This window comes from Pogoniulus pusillus, chromosome 5 (assembly GCF_015220805.1).
Source record: "Pogoniulus pusillus isolate bPogPus1 chromosome 5, bPogPus1.pri, whole genome shotgun sequence".
NCBI lineage: Eukaryota > Metazoa > Chordata > Aves > Piciformes > Lybiidae > Pogoniulus > Pogoniulus pusillus.
This window is the reverse complement of record NC_087268.1, coordinates 12,473,696-12,492,961: the sequence shown is the minus strand read 5'-3', so window position 1 is coordinate 12,492,961 and position 19,266 is coordinate 12,473,696. Positions and strand designations below refer to the sequence as shown.

Genomic DNA, 19,266 nt, shown 5'->3' with positions numbered 1-19,266 from the left:
TTCACAACATGTAACACAGTTTTTGTTTTATTCAAGCTCTTTCAAAGTTAAGCCACACAAATTCCATGTAAAATTTGCTATCTGCTATGAAGGCATTCCACATGTCATTTCCCCAGACGCTGGGAGACAGGCACACAAAGGTCTCACACTGAAAACGTGAGGACAACTAGTGGCTGAAATCAGTGAAATGTATTCTGCTCTCAGCCACATCAGAGAAAAATCACAAAGACAGGACTCCACAGGAGTCGGTATAGCATTACACTGGTGTAAGAACAGGACTGAAGACAGAATTAAGACCATTCAAACTCAAATCACAAGCTAGACGTCTGACGGATCAACATACCCTTAACCCAAAGGATTTGATTTATTATACATTCTCAAGTGGAAGTTTGATGAGGTTGATTCAGAGGAAGTCTTTTACTCAGCTAGGCATGTGTTGATCTGAATTACCAAAATACAGTAAACCAGCCAATATGACTCATTATTTATGAAAATAAAACTTACTGGAGCATTTGTATGCTGGAAGATGCAGCAAAAACATTAATCAATGCTCATATTGCTTCTGGGAGGTGAACAGTTTCATCTCTGCTCTGCTAAGCAAGGAATTCATACAGGAAGTTAACAGTGACTCGAGACAAGACATGATTAGAGTCCAAGACTGCCCTTCCACAACGCAGCACCTGTCACCAAGACCAAGGTCCAAGCCTCTCTTATCTGCATCAGTTACAGTTGGTCCTTTCAACAGGATTCTGAACTCCTGATGGATAGGAGGATGGAATGCAACTCACTATATATAGGGCTTCAGTGTTTTCCTCATTCACCTGTGAAATCCAGCCCTACAACAGTCTCAATTGGCTTGCAAGGGGAGAAAAATGACCCTTCTCTGTATTAATAAGATATTAACAGTCTCTCACTATGAGTAATTTAGCTCTCCTCTGAGCCAGCTTCATGCTAGAGAGAATCTTCATCTGTATCAATGTCACTACTTGGTTTGTTCAATCTCTCAAATTCTTCTCCATCCTACAGGAAGAAGAAACAAAACAGATCAAATGTGAGCAATGTTATCTTTTTATTAACACAAGGAGAAAAGGAAAAAGAAGAGGAAAATTTTAAAAGAAAAAAAAAACATTAAAAGACACCCCCCAAAAAAATTTTAACAAGACAGCAAAGTTTGTTTTAAAAGCATCACTTTTATAAAATTAAGACCCTGCAACTTAAATCTTGTACTGATGTGTTATAATCTAGCTCCAAAATACACATGCTCATAAAACCCACCACACTTTACTGCCTCACTCCATAAAACACCACGTAGCCTGTTCCTTCATAAGGAAGCCTGCTCACATAGTGCTATTTGGGTTTACCATAGCTGCTCACTTTTAAGTGTTAAAATAGCTAACACCTGCTATAGAAAAAGAAACAGATGACTTTGTGTCATTTATTACTCGTTAAACAACAAGCTGAAGTAAGTACCACGTCCAGTTTCTGGAAAGCATCTCTTCCAAGTTTAGTGTTTGCTAGAATTAAGTGAAGACAGCGCTCTCTGCTGGTTGAGATGTGTTACACACCAGAGCGGGGAGGCAAAAGTGTTAAAACTTTGCATTTAAACATTATCTTTTTGTCTTCGGATTATCTTTCACTGTTAAGGTAGTAACGCTATCTTAACAGCAAATATATTGACGTCTTCACGACGTTGGCTCAGCGGTGCAGATTTATCAGTTCTACTTAAGTACAATTATTCCCCCCAGGTGTCATATTCAATTTCTGGAGGCCCATGGCCAGTAAAATATGTTGTTTATAAAGGTTTAAAGAGAGGATTTATGCAGAGCTGAAGTTGCTCACGGGATTGCCCGTGGTCACAGCATGAAAGCAATGCTTATCCAGGCTTCATGAACTGAAGAAGTGGAATATGCAAAGCAATATGCAATCCATTTTAAAGATTTTAAGAAGTACTGAGGGGTTTTGGTGTTTTAGACGAGGGCTGAGCCCAGAGAAAATGAATCTTCCAAACGTTCTATAGCATAAATAGAGGTGAAACAAAAGAGAAACCAGGAGACAAGCACTGAAAAGCCTTACCCCGCTTGACCTCTCCCATGCATCTCCTTTGACAAGTTTGCCCCTTTCCCGCAGAGTGAAGTATTCTAGGCCTCTTGGTTTACTGGAATTGTAGATGAATATGGAGAGAAGCACTACAGGAGCTTCCAAAAAGAACTCTAGAGAAGGTCTGAAGTCAAAAATGATGAAAGAGACGGTGGTGATGATGACAGTGGTGATCTGAGCAGTCATAACATGGAACATATTGTCTCGGAATTTTAAGATGAAGGCTACAGACAGCCCCAGGAATGCTGTGACAAATATGAGAGCCACTGAGAAGATGTTGTGCCCATAAAAGAAACCACAGTTCTCTATCTGCCTCCGGTCCTTAGTCCGCAGCCCCAGCATAAGCCCATTGAACAGCACCCCAAAGGCATAGAGTTTGCTGTTCTGTGTGAAGATGCTTTCAGCAAGCTGATCTCCATCTTTCAAGATCTTTTCATTGTAGATGTTAGCCAGGGCAGAAATGAAACACTGCACTAGAATAAGCAGATGACCCAGGCTGAGGTGGAGAGGTTTCAATGCTCCTGCCATGGTAGTGGTGACATTCCACTGGAAGCTGGGAAGGAAACGTGGTGCTTCACAGTTGCCCTTTTCCTGGCACGCTTCCTCAGGTTCGGCATAGAGAAGGCAGTGGTTAGATGGACTGAAAAACATACTGTGATGGAATCCATGTGCAGCCAAGCTTTGCTGATGGCCTCCAGTTCCTAAAGTCAGCGCAACGATGGACAGGAATAAAATGACCAGAGATGCCCATTGTACCCAAGAGAGTTTCCGCCTAGGAGTAGACAAAAAGAGCCACTACCTTTAGAAACACAGTGGCACAAATTAAACGGCATGACAACGAGCTCTATAAAACATAGAAGACAGATGTCACAGACAGAGGAGACAGAGACAGGTACCACGAAAAAGCCCTTGGCTGTTCAGAACTGACAGTAAGATGCCAAAATGCAGTCTGCTCTTCTAAGACAAGGGAGGGAGGGACTCAGCCCAGCACTTATAGAAATACAAAACAGAGTATTCTGTAGAGTTAAAGAAAGTCTTTCAAGACCATGTGACTGCTTGAGGACTTAAAAGCAGCTGCTGTCTCCACAGGAGCAGAGGTCTGACAGACAAAAAGAAACCACAAACACTAAAATAATTAGTCTCTTTCTTTGTTAAGCTTTCACTACATTTCACATTTCCCCCCTCAATTTTGTGCACCAACAGGCAAAGAGGAACACATAGGACAGAGTCTTGCTTTTGTCACACATGTAACGAAGGGGGCACTTAAAATGACATTTTAACATAAATTATGCAGTTGACTGGAAGCACATTAAGGCTGGCACAGCATCATAGAATCATAGAATCAACCAGGTTGGAAGAGACCTCCACGATCATCCAGGCCAACCTAGCACCCAGCCCTATCCAATCAACTAGACCATGGCACTAAGTGCCTCATCCAATCTTTTCTTGAAGACCCCCAGGGACGGTGCCTCCACCACCTCCCTGGGCAGCCCATTCCAATGGCAAATCACTCTCTCTCTGAAGAACTTCTTCCTAATATCCAGCCTATACCTACCCTGGCACAACTTGAGACTGTGTCCCCTTGTTCTATTGCTGGTTGCCTGGGAGAAGAGGCCACCCCCCACCTGGCTACAATGCCCCTTCAGGTAGTTGTAGACAGTAATAAGATCACCCCTGAGCCTCCTCTTCTCCAGGCTAAACAGGCCCAGCTCCCTCAACCTCTCCTCATAGGATTTGTGCTCCAGGCCCCTCACCAGCTTTGTCTTTCACTCTTATGTACCTCATTCCCTTTTGGTAAATGACATTTATATTCATTAAAGAATTATAACAGACTGGAAAGAAGTACCACTAATCGTGAAATGCAAGATTTAATCACAGAATGGTGAGGGTTGGAAGGCACCTCCAGAGATCACTGAGTCCTGCCAAGGCAGGTTCACCTAAAGAAGGTCACACAGACACATGTCCAGTCGAGTTTTGGATTTCTCCAGAGATGGAGATTCCACCACCTCTCCAGGAAGCCAGTGCTCAATCTTCAAGATCATCAAGCCCAATCTATCTACCAACATCATCTAATCAACTAAACCATGGCACCAAGTGCCTTATCCAGTCTCTTTTTAAACACTTCCAGGGACAGTGACTCTACTACATCCATGGGCAGCCCATTCCAATGGCAAATCTGTCTTTCTGCAAAGAACTTCTTCCTAACATCCATTCTAAACCTCCCCTGGCACAGCTTGAGATTGTGTCCCCTCATTCTGTCACTGACTGCCTGGGGGAGGAGACCAACCCCCACCTGGCTACAACCTCCCTTCAGGTAGTTGTAGACAGCAATAAGGTCCCCCTTGAGCCTCATCTTCTCCAGGCTGACCAAGTCCAGCTCCCCAGATGCTCTTTGTAGGGCTTGTGCTCCAGCCCCCTCACCAGCTGGAGAACTGGGCTGAGGCTGAATATGAATTTTGTGTATTTTGCATGGGTTTGTACTGTTCTATATAGTTGTGAATAGTACTTCCATTTAAATCTCCAATTCTGTGTGAAGCATTTTCTTCTACTCCTTTGGGGAGGGGTAAGAGTTTCTGTCTGCTCTCCAAAACTACAACATCACCCTTGAAGTACTGATAAGCGTTTATGAGATCCCCCCCTCAGACTTCTCTTTTCCAAGCTAAAAAAGACCCAATTCTCAGTCTTTCCTCTTGTGCTAGCTTGAGGGATCCTAGGTCCCCCCTAAGCAAAACCACAGGGACAGAGGCCCATCTCAGGGGGATGGACCTGCTCGTCCCAGGATACCGTAATATTGTTATGCTGTTCCATCTTCCGGTATCACAGTTCAAAAGTGCCTGACTTGATCTCTCCCCATTCTCCTACCTGCCTTTCTTGCTTCCACCTCTCCTCTCTGAGAAGAGCAGGCTTATTATCTCATGGTCCATGGGGGAGATAGGCAGGCAGGAAATCGAGCCACTGAGGCCTGTTGCTGGAGGGGGCAGTTTCAGCCTACCCTCAGGCCAACTGAGGGTGGAAGGGGTGGAGGACTCTAGAAGGCTGGTTTGGGCCAAGTGGGTTTTTGTACTTATTCTACCTGATTGCCTTTTGTATACATGCTCTTGTAAATAGAATTTCTCTTTAAACTTCCAATGGGTGTGCAGTATCCTCATTCTTACTCCTGGAAAGGGGTAAGAGTCATTTCTGTCCTCCAGTACCGGGTAAGCTCCTGTCCCTAATGTTCTAGTCCCCTCATCACCTCTGTAGCTCTAAGTACAAATGAAGTTACACAAACCTTAATTTTGACCATCCAACAACCACAATTTCAGTTATTTTCTATTACAGGTGATCAAATGTGTAGACAAGAAATGACTCCTCTCAAGCTGTTACTGCCTACACCTTCAGATGCAGAAAACAAAAGCCACCTCTCCCAGTAGGTATAGCCATAAGAAAAGAGAACTATTGTTCCCAAGAGACAAAGAGAAAGAATGTAGCTTAACTTCTTCATCAAGGCCAGGAAGACAGAAAACATATTTTTTTAGTGAGTATTACTTACTTTAGGACTATCCTGAAAAGAAGAGCTGTTGTTATAATGACAAAATTGGAGAAGAGCACAGCCATTGCCTAGAAAGAGAAGGGAAACAAAGTTACACTCCAAACACAGAGAGGACATCAAAAGCCCACCGACTTCAAGTGTCCACCTTTCTGTGATGTGCCATAGTGAAAAGCATCACCCTGGTACAGAAATCTCTACTTTACCCCAGTGTTAGAACAACATGCCCCTAAAAGATATTCAAGTGACATTCCAAAATCTCAAGCAAACCACAGCACCTAAGTTCCACCGTAACGAGGAAAGCTGTGCTGAAACGAAGATGGCCAATGGGATGAGATTTAACAAGGCCAAGTGCAGGGTTCTGCACTTTGGCCACAACAACCCCAAGCAGCTATAGGCTGGGGACTGAGTGGCTGGAGAGCAGCCAGGAGGAAAGGGACCTGGGGGTACTGATAGATAGTAAGCTGAAGATGAGCCAGCAGTGTGCCCAGGTGGCCAAGAGAGCCAATGGCATCCTGGCCTGCATCAGGAACAGTGTGGCCAGTAGGTCAAGGGAGGTTATTCTGCTCCTGTACTCAGCACTGGTCAGGCCACACCTTGAGTACTGTGTCCAGTTCTGGGCCCCTCAATTCAAGAAGGTTGTTGAGGTGCTGGAATGTGTCCAGAGAAGGGCAACAAAGCTGGTGAGGGGCCTGGAGCACAAATCCTATGAGGAGAGGTTGAGGGAGCTGGGCCTGTTTAGCCTGGAGAAGAGGAGGCTCAGGGGTGATCTTATTACTGTCTACAACTACCTGAAAGGGCATTGTAGCCAGGTGGGGGGTGGCCTCTTCTTCCAGGTAACCAGCAATAGAACAAGGGGACACAGTCTCAAGTTGTGCCAGGGTAGGTATAGGCTGGATGTTAGGAGGAAGTTCTTCACAGAGAGAGTGATTGGCATTGGAATGGGCTGCCCAGGGAGGTGGTGGAGTCACCGTCCCTGGAGGTGTTCAAGAAAAGCCTGGATGAGGCAATTAGTGCCATGGTCTGGTTGATTGGATAGGGCTGGGTGCTAGGTTGGACTGGATGATCTTGGAGGTCTCTTCCAACCTGGTTGATTCTATGATTCTATGTGAGGAAACCAATGCAGAGTAAAACTTACTCAAAAAAGAAAATTATTCAGTCTCCTGTCAGATCAGCTCCCCAGTCAGTTTGATCAGTTAGCTGCAAAACCAGCTGTGGCAGCCACAGGAGGAAGTTGCTTCAATATGAAAATAAGAACTGGGGAAGGTGAGGGTGCTTCTGGCTGCAGTGCAAGCTTGCAGCATTCATGAAATCCCAAGCTTGGACAAAGCACTTGCAGAAAATAAACTACTTTTATGCCAAATTCATCTGCTGCCTTGTGCTAGTTTGAAGCAGGGTAGAATGTTTTGGTGAGAAGAACTAGATCATAGGCTGTGAAAGGAAAACAGTGGTGATGTCTACTCCCCTCAGAGTCTTGCTGAACAAGAAGAAATGAAAACATTAGATAACACTCTCGCCATTTTTTGTGGCACTCTCGTTCTGGCTGCTGACTGAGCTGCAGCTCCCTAACCTCACCTTCCACTCACCTTTGCTTCTTAACCTCTTGGCTGAACCTCCATTCTTTCTTGGGACTGGGGTAAGGTTGAGAGGGGCAGGGGGAAGGTGCAGGGGTGGTTGAGAGCCCCTCCTGGGGACTCAGGTTTCTGGGAGGGGAATTGTGTTTCTGTGTTACCTTTTACCTTGTCTATTTCTGTCTATAACTGTATCTACTGTAAATATCTGCTTGTATATTGTGCTGCTGTAAATAAATAGCTTCATTTATATTCCCAGAGCCGGCTGAGTCTAGTTGGGTATTTCTAAAGTGTGGGGGTGGGGTGGGGGGCAGGGAACACCCAAACCATCACATGCCTTCATTAGTCTAGGGAAAGGAAGACCAAGAGATAATCTCAGTAACGTTTACAAATATCTGAAGGGTGTGTGTCAAGAAGGAGCCAGTCTCTTTTCACTGGTGCTCTGATTGAATGAGGGCCAATGGACACAAATGGGAATATAAGAAGTTCCACCTCAATGTAAAGAAAAAATTCTTTGCTGTGAGGGTGTTGGTGCACTGAAACAAGGTGCCCAGAAAAGATGGAGTTTCCTGCTCTAAAGACTTTCTTTTATATATGACCTGCCCTAGGTGATCCTGCTTTGACAGAGGTTTGAACTAGATGATCTCCAAAGAGCCTTTCCAACCCCTACCATTCTATGATTTATCAAAGGTAAAGAGACTTGAACTTTCAGGACTGCACTGTACTAAAATAATCCACCTGTTTCAAAGCAGAACTGAAGACAACTCTAAAGCTCTTATCTAATTTGCAACTAGCTGTATAATAGTGACAATACCTGAATCATGGCCGTGATCCCAAGCTGCAAACTCCTTGTGGCAAGGCTTGTCTTTTTGGTCTCTGTATCAGACACTCTATATTGGGGCAATGGACCAAGAAGAGGCAGTTTGAGACACTGCAGTTACCATTAAAAATTTGAATTGACCAGGACCAATGGGGACAAAAAAAAGGATCTTTTTGGTGGGAGAGGAGGTGCTTCCCAAACTGTGTGTTATTCAGGACTGCCTTGCATAGAAAGCACACATACAAAATCTAGGCGTCGGAACTCTTGTGTCCAATTCAGCCTTAGAGTGAGAACTCTAAGACAATTTTTATATATACACCAAAAAAATATGGATTCAGAAGTCTAAAACACAGAATTGATCCTGAATTTTCTTGCCTACATTTCCACATTTCTAGTTCTGCAATAGCAAAGCCCTTTTCATTTACTAGAGAAAGTGCACAGGTGCCTTTCCCAGCACCTTTGTTCCACTCTATTCCAACACACTCTCAGCTGAACAGTAAGTCTGACAAAACAGTACAACACAGGCTCTCATATAAGCTAAAGACACTTAAGAAACCACAGTTGAATGTTCTGCTTTGCAAGACTACAACTCAACAAATAGTGATGTTAGGTGAACTTTGTGGAAGGAGAAAAATACCAGACAAGCAAATAAAGCTGGTAGAAATGCCTCTGGGGAAAAAAAAGGCTTGATGCAAAATGCAGAAGTGTTCCATGCATAGTCTGGTTTTGCTTTGCAATCAAAGCCTTTTATCCAACATCTCTGATAACATTAATACTATCAAAATCTATAGCAGGATAGTTACAAGACATTAATTTTGAGTTGCTTTGTTTTCTGAGGCCTTAAGAACCTCTGTCCTACATGAGAAGGATTAAGAGAAATATTTACTAAGAATCACCATGCCACTGAGTTACAGGGCACAGTCTCCAAAACTAAGTCTCAACAGAGGGAACTGCTAGCCTCTAGAGTATCTAGTTATAGCTGAAGCTTCATGCAAAAAGAAATAATCACAGTATCACCAAGGTTGGAAGAGACCTCACAGATCATCAAGTCCAACCCTTTACCACAGAGCTCAAGGCTAGACCATGGCACCAAGTGCCACGTCCAATCTTGCCTTGAACAGCTCCAGGGACAGCGACTCCACAACTCCACCACCTCCCCGGGCAGCCCATTCCAGTGTCCAATGACTCTCTCAGTGAAGAACTTTCTCCTCACCTCAAGCCTAAATTTCCCCTGGCGCAGCCTGAGGCTGTGTCCTCTTGTTCTGATGCTGGCCACCTGAGAGAAGACAGCAACCTCCTCCTGGCTACAACCTCACCTTCAATGAGGTCTCCCCTGAGCCTCCTCTTCTCCAGGCTAAACAATCCCAGCTCCCTCAGCCTCTCCTCGTAGGGCTGTGCTCAAGGCCTCTCACCAGCCTCGTTGCCCTTCTCTGGACACACTCAAGCATCAAAATGTGCCTCCTAAACTGGGGGGCCCAGAACTCTATTTCAGTAAACTGCTCACCCAGGCACTGCTTAGTCCCCAGTCTACTTAAGTTTTTAAAGTTACACAAAACCTGGTTCAAACAGGTACAGCTGCCTTCTTTCAAGCATCTTGCTTCCACTTTTCCATTTTTGCAGATTTGTACACTGTCAAGGTATTCTATCTTCTAGGTATTTGGCTGTTAGAATTACTTGGTTATTTGAATTATGAGAATTTGATTATTATAATTATTAGAATTCCATTATTCTATCTCTTTTAACATGATAATGGCAAAATTTCATTAACCATTGCAATAAATACCCAGTTAAAAGGTGTAAGACACTGAGAGGTTTTTTTTTCAAGAAGGAATCTTCATGTTCCAAGGGGAGAGAAAGGATGGGGAGATGTGTGCATGTAAATTACAAAAGCTATGTCTATTACAAAAGATTGCTTTAACAGAGCCAAATCAGATTGCTTAAGAAAGCAACGGTGTTCATGTAACCTCCTAAACATCAGGTTTTGCTATTACAAACACTACAGTTGAATTTCCTTCCTAAAGTGAAAAAGAATTCCAAACAATAAAACAAAACAACAAAACCCAACCAACCACAACAAAAAAAACCCCACACAACAAGCCCCAGACCCAGGGATTTGTGCCTGTTATTTTAAGATGTCCAAGTCCTGCTTTTTATTAGATGTTTCCAGCCAGGTCTTGTTCTAGACACTGGCCTATGCTTGACAGAAGTGTACACCTGAAAGGCTTAAATTTTAAAAAGAAATTCTTAAAGAGAAGGAACAGAAGCATTTACATTTTATTTCTAATGTCAGACAATGGCACCCACAGTAGTTTATGGCAGGCAATAACCATCTGTTTCCATCAAACTTCAAACACAGATTCTGAACCAAAAAGCAACCCAGCACAAAAATAAAAGAAAGCTCAGGAGCTGTACTATCTCCTGAGCATATGTAGATTCATCCCTAAAGATGAATGTAGCTAGTACAAAGATGAATGTAGATTCATCCCTAAAGATCAACGTAGCTAGTACAAAGTACCAACTGAATTTTGTTCTTAAACATAACTGATAAACAAATGCAAAAAAATAGAAGTCAGTTTTCTTTCTCCCCTCCTCAATTCCTGTTACACTTGCTCTCTTTGCACCATTATGTTTAATCACGTTTATTTAGTCAGTGAGGAAAGAAAGCAAGTCATCTGTGAAGTCACATACATAGAGTGGTAGAAGCCTCACAGAAAAGTGCAGCTCAAATACTAGCAGAATGAGCAAATGCACTGAAAGAATTACAGAATTGAAGAAACCAAAGGACAGAAAGCAATTAAAATCTGCCTAGCACTTAAGCAATTCTGCCTATTTCTAGATCACTTTGTATGAAGAAAATTATAAGAGAGACCCTCCTCTACTGAGAGCTGTACTACACTGACCAGTGGGCAAGAGGCTGGGAAGGTCTGACTGGCCAGGAAACAGATCATTCTTTTACCTGCCAATCATGCCTTGCCTGTGTTAGAACAGTCTAAGGGCAATGCTACCTGTCACTATGACACTGGTGGACACCTTATTCAGTGTATGTATACTTACTGGCTGGAGGTAGGACAGTACATAGAAGACAATCAAGTTATCCAAAAAGTAAAGAAAGGCAGGGATCGACCATTTCATGGAGTTACAAAAATTCTTCCAGGAAAGACATTCAAAGGCATGATCTGAAAGGAAGAGAAATCAGTAAGAATGACATCTTCCTTATTAACAAAAACCATAACTGTTCCCTTGTAAAAGAATAGGTGCCACTGTTTTGTTTTCAGGACCACTGGACTGAAAAAACAGTAAGGTACCACAGCTCTCTGGTGACACAGAGAAGAGATTCAGGGCAGAACACAGAGGTACAGCAGCAATCCTATGCCTACAGACATTTATCTTCTTGTTTCAGCAGAGAATTATCAAGGAACCTGCTAACCCCATCAGAGTACTTGTCCACTACAAGCAGAGAGTCAATTATAAGCCATTCTTTGAGAGCCAAAAAGCACCTCAAAGTCCCCATACAACAGCAACATCAATACTATGATTTTTGATGATTCTCAATCACATGTAGACTGAACCAATGACACAAACAGTGGATCTGTTCATATAGCAGCACACAAAGGGCAGCCACCACAGACAGAAATATGAAACAAACTAGAACTCAGTATCTGGCACACAGCACATGATCTGGTAAAAAGAGAACATACAGGAAGAGAGAAGGAACAAGGCACAAAGCATGACATTTACTTTAGTATTCAGGACACATACTGTAAGAGGAAGACTGTGATAAACCTCAGACTACACTGACAGTACTTTGTTGGCACAGACTTAAGACCACAAAATGCTATCTAACCCTTTTCTGAACCACCAAGATATTGAGCTCAAAGTTCAAGGCATTTGGAAAAAAAAGAGAGAAAGAGAGAAAGAGAGAAAGAGAGAAAAAGAGAGAAAGAGAGAAAGAGAGAAAGAGAGAAAGAGAGAAAGAGAGAAAGAGAGAAAGAGAGAAAGAGAGAAAGAGAGAAAGAGAGAAAGAGAGAAAGAGAGAAAGAGAGAAAGAGAGAAAGAGAGAAAGAGAGAAAGAGAGAAAGAGAGAAAGAAAGAAAGAAAGAAAGAAAAAGAAAGAAAGAAAGAAAGAAAGAAAGAAAGAAAGAAAGAAAGAAAGAAAGAAAGAAAGAAAGAAAGAGGGAGGAAAATGTATAATCAGCAGTAGACAATTATGGCAAACATTGACTGAATGTATAAGTACTAAACTGTTGACACAAAAATCTCATCAGCTTCCCAGAACCATGACTTGCATGGAGATGTGGACAAATCCCAGCAGTTCAATTTCACAGGAGACTTCAGTGCCTGACAATCTCTTCCAATCTAACTGTTCTCTATGAAGTTACCTCTCATCCCTCTTACATCAGGACAGAAAAGCCAAGAAATAAAAATAACCTACAATGCAAAACCAGTAGCCAGTGAAGCCTGACACCAGTTTTTCTCAACAGCAGCCCCAAGATTTGACTTCAAAGCAAAGGTACCTTGAATTAAAGCATTGATGTCTTGTTTCTGATTCAAATACCACCAAACATACATGACATTTCTTCAGTGGAAGGTGGTGGTGCTTCTAACTAAAAGTGGTCAGAACAACAGAATCTGCAGACCAAATCTTTTACCTGTGCCACTTAGAAGCTTCTGTTCAGTTATGATTTCGAGGTGAGGTGATTCTATTACCCTTGCATGATACTGTATTAAAATACTGAAGATGTTAGACTTGTGTCTTCATTTTACTTTCTAACACAATTTACCTGTTCTTGTTTTGCCTGCCATACAAACAACACAAGAATACTTGATTTTACAGCACAAAGCAGAATTATAGAAGTTCAGTTATGATTCTGCATGAAAGACAACTCCAGTGAACTTTAACAGAAGGACCTAGTCCATATGATCACATGTGGATCTATCACTTAATAAACCAAACATTCCCCCCCCCAAAAAACAACAACAATAAAAAAAATTCAAATAACAGAAAAAAATCAAAGGTACAACACATCTTAGAAAATCAACACATTTTAGTTAAATATAGGTACTTACCTTTTTTCTTAACCCACAGTGCCAAAATCACACACAGGACCAGTTTTACTACTTCAGAACATATGTTCACTGTCGTAGGAAGGTAATCATATTTGTTATCTGTGGGATTCAGCAAATCATAGAGAGTCTACAATTAGATTCTGTCTCCTGCATTTATAAATTAGAACAGGAAACTATTTTAACCTCTCCAGTAGGAATTTCAGCCACTTTCCATACATGCAAAAAGCTATGTAAGCATTTTCATTATAAAGACTCTGATTGTTAAGGTATACAACTCCCTGAATAGTCTCCTTTATGGGGTTAAATCTTTCCTCACTTGGTCTCAGTTTGCAGCAGAACTTTTTGGAAGAAGGAATATCACTGTTAAAAAATAAAGACTAAGCAAGGATGTTTTTACCAAACAGCAAGATCCTACTTTTCCACTCCCTCATAAAAAAAAGCTTCAAGGATGACATAACCTTCTAGGGCTGTATCTGTTCTTTGTTAGCAAGATTTGGTAATATTTTGTGAACAGCCAGATGTAGCCCACACACTAAGACATTTTTCTTCTAAGCAAGACAAATATTTCCATCAAGACATGTACCATTGATAGGAATCACCCAACAATTTAGTCTTTGAAAATCAGCTATAAAATAATTCACTGGCTCATCACTTAAGGGTGAACCTCCACTTGCAACCCTAGCTATCATGCTGTTAGATCAGTGACTACACAGAGACGTTCTAGTAAAGAAACACAAACTACTACTTATCTAATAGAATACTTGATGCTAAGAACTCTGCAGGTGGACAACTAGGCTTCTGTGCATCCACTTTACCCCAAATGCCAATTCTTTCTTCATTTGAGGTACACTATGTTGATTGCCCAACAGTACCTTCATTGGCAGAGTACTTCATCAGAAGGATTCGACTTGAGCCCAACGCTATAAAGATTCCTCCAAGCAGAAAGGTATAGATGGTTGTCTTGGAGCAAAGCACAAGTCGACCACAGCACTTGGTCTTCATTCTGCTGTCTTGCTGTCAATGCCCTTTGGATGACAAAATAAAAATGCACCATAAATAGTACTTCCCAAAACTGGTTACGCAAGGTGAACTGTGTGTATTTTGATGCTTTGTGTTAGTTTATACAAGAAGATGCTTACACCACAAGCCATGATCGTGCCTGTGGCTAGTAGTATTCCCCAGGGATCAGTACTGAGTCTGGTTTTGCTCAATATCTTCATCAATGACCTGGAAAAGGGGATTGAGAGTACTCTCAGCAAGTTCACTGATGATAGGAAACTGGGAGGGGTGGCTGACACATTCGAAGGCTGTGCTGCCATCCAACAAGATCTGGCCAGGCTGGAGGTGAACCTTGTTACGCTCCGTAAGGACAAGTGCAGAGTCCTGCATCTGGGGAGGAATAACACCAGGCAGCAGTGTAGACTAGAGGTCATCCCACTGGAAAGTAGCCCCAAAGAGAAAGTGCGGATGGGATTTGGGAAAGCCAAGAGATGACTCAATATGAGTTAGCTTGCAAGGCAATCCAACATTTATTGAGAGCATCAGGCTTCAAGTTATAGAGCATAGACTTTTAGGTTAGTGTGACCCAGTTAGCATGAACCCAGCATGCAATGCAGTATTGTTAATTAGCAATTGGCACATCTAAAGATTGGAATTTGCATGTTCCTCCTACCTGTGGTTTCCACTGAAGCCAACCTCCCTCCCATTCTGGACACAGTCCCACAGAAGTTGCTGTTTATCAGAAGGCTCAAGGACAAATTCCTTTGAGCTTCTTCACATACACCACTGCAGCTTACTGTGTTTCAATACTCAGACCTCACATCCAAGGCTTGATTGTACAAGCTTCTAGGGGCTCACATCCCCTCTCCTTCAGCCAGTTCCCAACAAGAGAGACCTTGGAGTCCTAGTGGACAGCAAGTTATTCAGGGGACAGCAACGTGCCTTCATAGACGATAAGGGCGACAGTACATTAAGAGTGCATTAAGGTACACTAAGAGTGCATCCAGCAGGTGAAGGGAGGTTATGTCCCACTTCTACTCTGCCCTGGTGAGACCACAACTAGAATACAGCTTTGGGCTCCCCAGTTCAAGAGAGACAGAATCCAACAGAGAGCTAGGAGAATGACTGTGGGACTTGAACATCTCTCCTATGAAGAAAGACAGAGAGACTGGGGACTGTCTAGTCTTGAGAACAGAATGCTGACAGGGCATCTTATCAATATCTATAAATATCTGAAGGGTGGGTGTCAAGAAAAAGGTGCCAGTCTTTATTCAGTGGTGCCCAATGACAGGATAAGGAACAATCAATACAAGCTAGAACACAGGAGGTTCCACCTCAACACTTCTTTATGCTGAGGGCAACAGAGCACTGAGGCAGGCTTCCTGGAGAGGACGTGGAGTCTCCTCCTTTAAGACCTTTAAAAGCCACCTGGATGTATTCCTGTGTGACCTGCCCTAGGTGATCCTGCTCTGGCAGGGGGAGTTGGCTCAACCATCTCTAGAGGTCCCTTCCAACCCCTAGCATTCTATGATGCTGTGATCTCGTTTTACAGTTATCTTTTTTATTAAAAAATGAAAAACGAGAGGATATGCTAAGGGGAATCAGCAAAGGTGGATAACCAATGCATACAGTCATTCTGAAAGTGACACAAAGATGTCGCTTTGTCAGAAGAGTGCGTCGCTAGAATACCGATGAGCGAAAAAGATGACGTAAGTTACATGCTTGTTTTTCTTTAATTAGTTTTTAAAGTGCTCTTGTTCCTAATTGTTCCTGCGGTACAAGAGCAACACCTCAGAACTGGCCCTTGCCCAGCTTACTCAGCCCCGGCCCTTGACAAGGAGGAGGGGGAGGAATACAGCTTGCCGGCGGCCGCGTCTCAGCTGTACCCGTGCTCCCCGCCTCCACCGCTGCCATTACCCCGACGAACCGCTAATCGGCCCCCCAGGCCTGAAAAACCGGCTAGCAGTCGGCCAGTACGGGGCCCTGAGCCGCAAGTGCCCCCTGGGGCCGTCTGCGGGGAGGACGTTCGTTAAACGGTCGCGACATCCTTTAACAGCTGGCACCGCCCCACCCCAGCGTGGCCGGTCGAAACACGGCATCGCGGCAGGGGCCAGGAGGGGACAAGCAGGCCCCTACTGCCGGTTCGGCGGACTTCGGGAATACGTTCTCGCCATCTACCTCGCATTGGTGGTGAGAGCGCACCTCCGTACTGAAGGAACACTCGCCTGGGTTTGACGAACGCCGTTTGCCACGTTGCTCCCTCAGGTCGACGCGAAGCTGCAGCCAGGAACGGGACCGCGGCCTCACAGCATGAACCGGGTCCAAGGCAGCAGCCGGTGATCAGCCGCCGCCGCTAGTCACATCAGGCACACGGGCTCCGGAACAACCGCAGCACCGCACGTCACCCACGCTGCATGCCCCTGGCACCCTGAGCAGCCTCCTCAACTCGACACGCCTTGCAGGAGCACGGCTAGCCCCTCAGCCTCCCGTACAGACCTGCCCGCTGCTCCGCCACAGCGGAGGGCGCTGCCCAGCCCTGGCCCCGCCGCATCGCACCGGCTGCACCTGGAGGGGCGGGGCAGGGGAGTGCCCGGGGGCAGGGGAGGGCCCGGGGGCAGGGGAGGGCCCGGGGGCAGGGGAGGGCCCGGGGGCAGGGGAGGGCCCGGGGGCAGGGGAGGGCCCGGGGGCAGGGGAGGGCCCGGGGGCAGGACGGGCCCCGCCCACCCGGCGGTGCGCACGCGCCCCCTGGCCGCCCTCCCCGCGCCGCCGCTCGCCCTGGGCGCGCGCACCCTCACTCCGCGTGAGAGCCGGCTCGAGCCACGTGACCACGGGGAACACCGGTCCGCCCCTCGGTCATGTGACCACAGGCACGCGGGGCGCGCCTGCGCGCCAGGAGGCAGCGCCGAGCCGCCCCGCGCCGCCTCCTGCCTCTGCCTGCTCTGCGCACGCCGCAGCGCGGGTGAGCCTTGGACTGGCGCCGACCGCCGCCGGGTTCAGCGCAGGCGTAGTGCCCGCTGCGCGGGGCGCTGACGTGCGCTGAGCGCCGGGGTGTGTGCGTGACGCGTGGGTGGGCGGGAGGAGCTCCGGGGAGGGCGGGGCGTGGTCACGTGGCCGGCACGGGTGTTTTGGGGGCGGGGGGGCAGGCGGGCAGTGCTGCCGGAGCGGCCGCCGCCGCGGGAGTCCCTAGCCAAAGGGGCAGGTGGTGGTGCTGCTGCTCCTGGGGGGGCCTGTCGGCGGCATGCAGAACGTCATCAACACGGTGAAGGGGAAGGCCCTCGAGGTGGCCGAGTACCTCACCCCGGTGCTCAAGGTGCGGGGCCGCGCGAAAGCCTGACGGGGTGTCGTGAGGGAGGTGCTGGAGCCTTTAAGGGCGTCGGGGTAGCCGCAGAGCCGCGAGGTGGTGGGGTATCGGGGCGACATGGAGCGGCCCCCGTCTCTCCTCCTGTCCCCGGGGTGTCGTCTGCGGTGTGGCTGCTGCCCGCCCGCTGGCGGCTTCTTAGGGCCGCTCCCGCCTACGCGGGAAATCCCTGCTGTCCCGGGAGACTCTCTTGCCTTCCCGGAAGCCTCCCAGTGGCCGTGGCTTCGCTCGTCACGCAGGCCTGAGAAACTCTGAGGTGGCTTTACCCAGCTGGCGAAGAGACTCTGGGAACACGGTGCTCCTCGGAGTACCTCAACGGGAGGTTGTGCTGGGGCAGCCTTGAGGTGGCAAAGCTGTCAACCCTCAGCCTGTTCCGGGGCCTACGGAATGTAGGGAAGCTTCACTTAGAGTTCATATCCTATTACGTGTGGGAGTACTCACCTGGGAGATGCAGGCCTTCGAAGACTAAGTATTACTGACCCTGGTACTCGAGGAATAGCTTATTTGTGGCTGCCCTTTTAAGGACTGTGTCATCAGAAAAGAAAATACATAGTCATATATTGACGGGTTTAAGTCTGCTTTTAGGAATGGTTTGCAGTGTTTGTTTTGGGTAAGACTGCAGTGTCTTTAGCTGACATAGTAGAAACCTACTTGCATCTCCGTTCTGTGAGCAGGTATGAAGTTATGTAGCATAGCTTATTTCTGTATCGGCATTACTGTGTTAGTACGAGCCTCTTTGGTACTAAAGTAGCTGCAAATAGTAGATAAGGGCTGTTTTAGCTCTTGAGAGTGAATTGTAACAGTCTGCTTGTAAAGGTGGGCTACACCTATTTTCTGTTACTCCTTACTTGGGGGAGAAATGAACAGTGTTGTTAGACTACATCCTATCTTTTGCTTCCTAGTTACAAATACTGTATGGAAACACCAACGTTGTGCGTGAATGTTTAACTTGTCAGCAGTTGTCTTACTGTTGTGTTTTTGAAGAAATACTTCTGTTGTAATTGTTAATGACAGCAGTCTCTCTGCCTGTGGTTTTATGGTACAACCTATGTGCCTTGTACTCTGTACCTTCGTTCTTTGGGTAGAAGGCAGTGATACTCAGTTGATTTTTTTTTTCCTCTGTGCTATATAGTATACTCTTGCCTGGATAGTGGACCTTTCTAGAGTTGCCCACCAATATGACATTGAAATTCTGTGGAAAGGTGAAGTGACTTGTTTATCATAGTCACTTGTGAGACAGCAACTGTAATTAATGGCAGAGGAATTCTTTTGCCCAGGTGTATTCAAAGTAGGAAGGTGGCAGGAGTTGAACCTTCTAAAAGTGGGAAGTGATAATATTATGCATGTGCATGCCCTTTAGGAGGCTTGAAATAAATACTGTAACTTGGCACCTTTGAAAGTAAACTAGATCTGTGTGTCTTATTAGCTTGCATACCACAGAATGTGCAGAGATGAGAAAGTGAATTATTTACCCTCAGGAAAGAGAGGATAGATATTTTACACATTTTTCTTGTGCAAACCCAGAAACACAAGTTTGTGCATCTTGCCTACTGCTTATAGGTTAAATAGTAAATTGTCTCCGTTGTGGTGTGTTACTGAGAATTCTGCATTTCACAGCAACCCAAATTGTTAAGTTAGATTTGTTTGCATTTGTTTTAATTCTGTTTGTTAGCATATAGAGATGTTAAACAACTCGTACAACTGCTGTTTTGTTCATTTTAAGTGTATATAGAAGTGAGGGATAAAAAGTTACTGGTCCTATGTGAAACTTGGCTTCACCAAGGGCAAATCCTGCCTGGCAAACCTGGTGGCCTTCTATGAACAG

General features: G+C 45.3%; 2 protein-coding genes across 4 annotated transcripts in view; one reads left to right on the top strand and one right to left on the bottom strand.

Annotated features, from left to right (window-relative positions):
• Positions 1 to 16,697, bottom strand: SLC35A5 (solute carrier family 35 member A5). 2 transcript variants are annotated; one of them, XM_064143240.1, is made up of 7 exons: positions 16,262 to 16,697; positions 13,957 to 14,109; positions 13,085 to 13,183; positions 11,072 to 11,193; positions 5,630 to 5,697; positions 2,074 to 2,869; positions 1 to 1,020 (listed from the first exon to the last, which is right to left on the bottom strand). In XM_064143240.1, exons 2-7 carry the CDS (start codon positions 14,084 to 14,086, stop codon positions 952 to 954), a joined length of 1,284 nt encoding a protein of 427 aa, XP_063999310.1. In that variant the 5' UTR covers positions 14,087 to 14,109; positions 16,262 to 16,697; the 3' UTR covers positions 1 to 951. The 2 variants fall into 2 exon arrangements, with proteins under 2 accessions (XP_063999310.1, XP_063999311.1); XM_064143241.1 differs by lacking the exon at positions 16,262 to 16,697 and adding an exon at positions 14,757 to 15,692.
• Positions 16,698 to 17,221: 524 nt separating this feature from the next.
• The window catches only part of ATG3 (autophagy related 3), a 28,879-nt gene continuing 26,834 nt past the window's right edge, over positions 17,222 to 19,266 (top strand). For both annotated transcript variants that reach the window (XM_064143237.1, XM_064143238.1), the window contains exon 1: positions 17,222 to 17,393. In XM_064143237.1, coding sequence (XP_063999307.1) covers positions 17,322 to 17,393 — 72 coding nt within the window. In that variant the 5' untranslated portion in view covers positions 17,222 to 17,321. The remainder of the gene's footprint in view (positions 17,394 to 19,266) is intronic.

Coding starts and splice junctions, on each gene's coding strand:
- SLC35A5 (XM_064143240.1), bottom strand. CDS start 14,086: ATGAAGACCAAGTGCTGTGGTCGACTTGTGCTTTGCTCCAAGACAACC. Junction 11,194..13,084: donor ACTGTGGGTTAAGAAAAAAG/GTAAGTACCTAT, acceptor TCTTCCTTTCAG/ATCATGCCTTTGAATGTCTT. Junction 5,698..11,071: donor TACTGTCCTACCTCCAGCCA/GTAAGTATACAT, acceptor TTCTCTTTCTAG/GCAATGGCTGTGCTCTTCTC.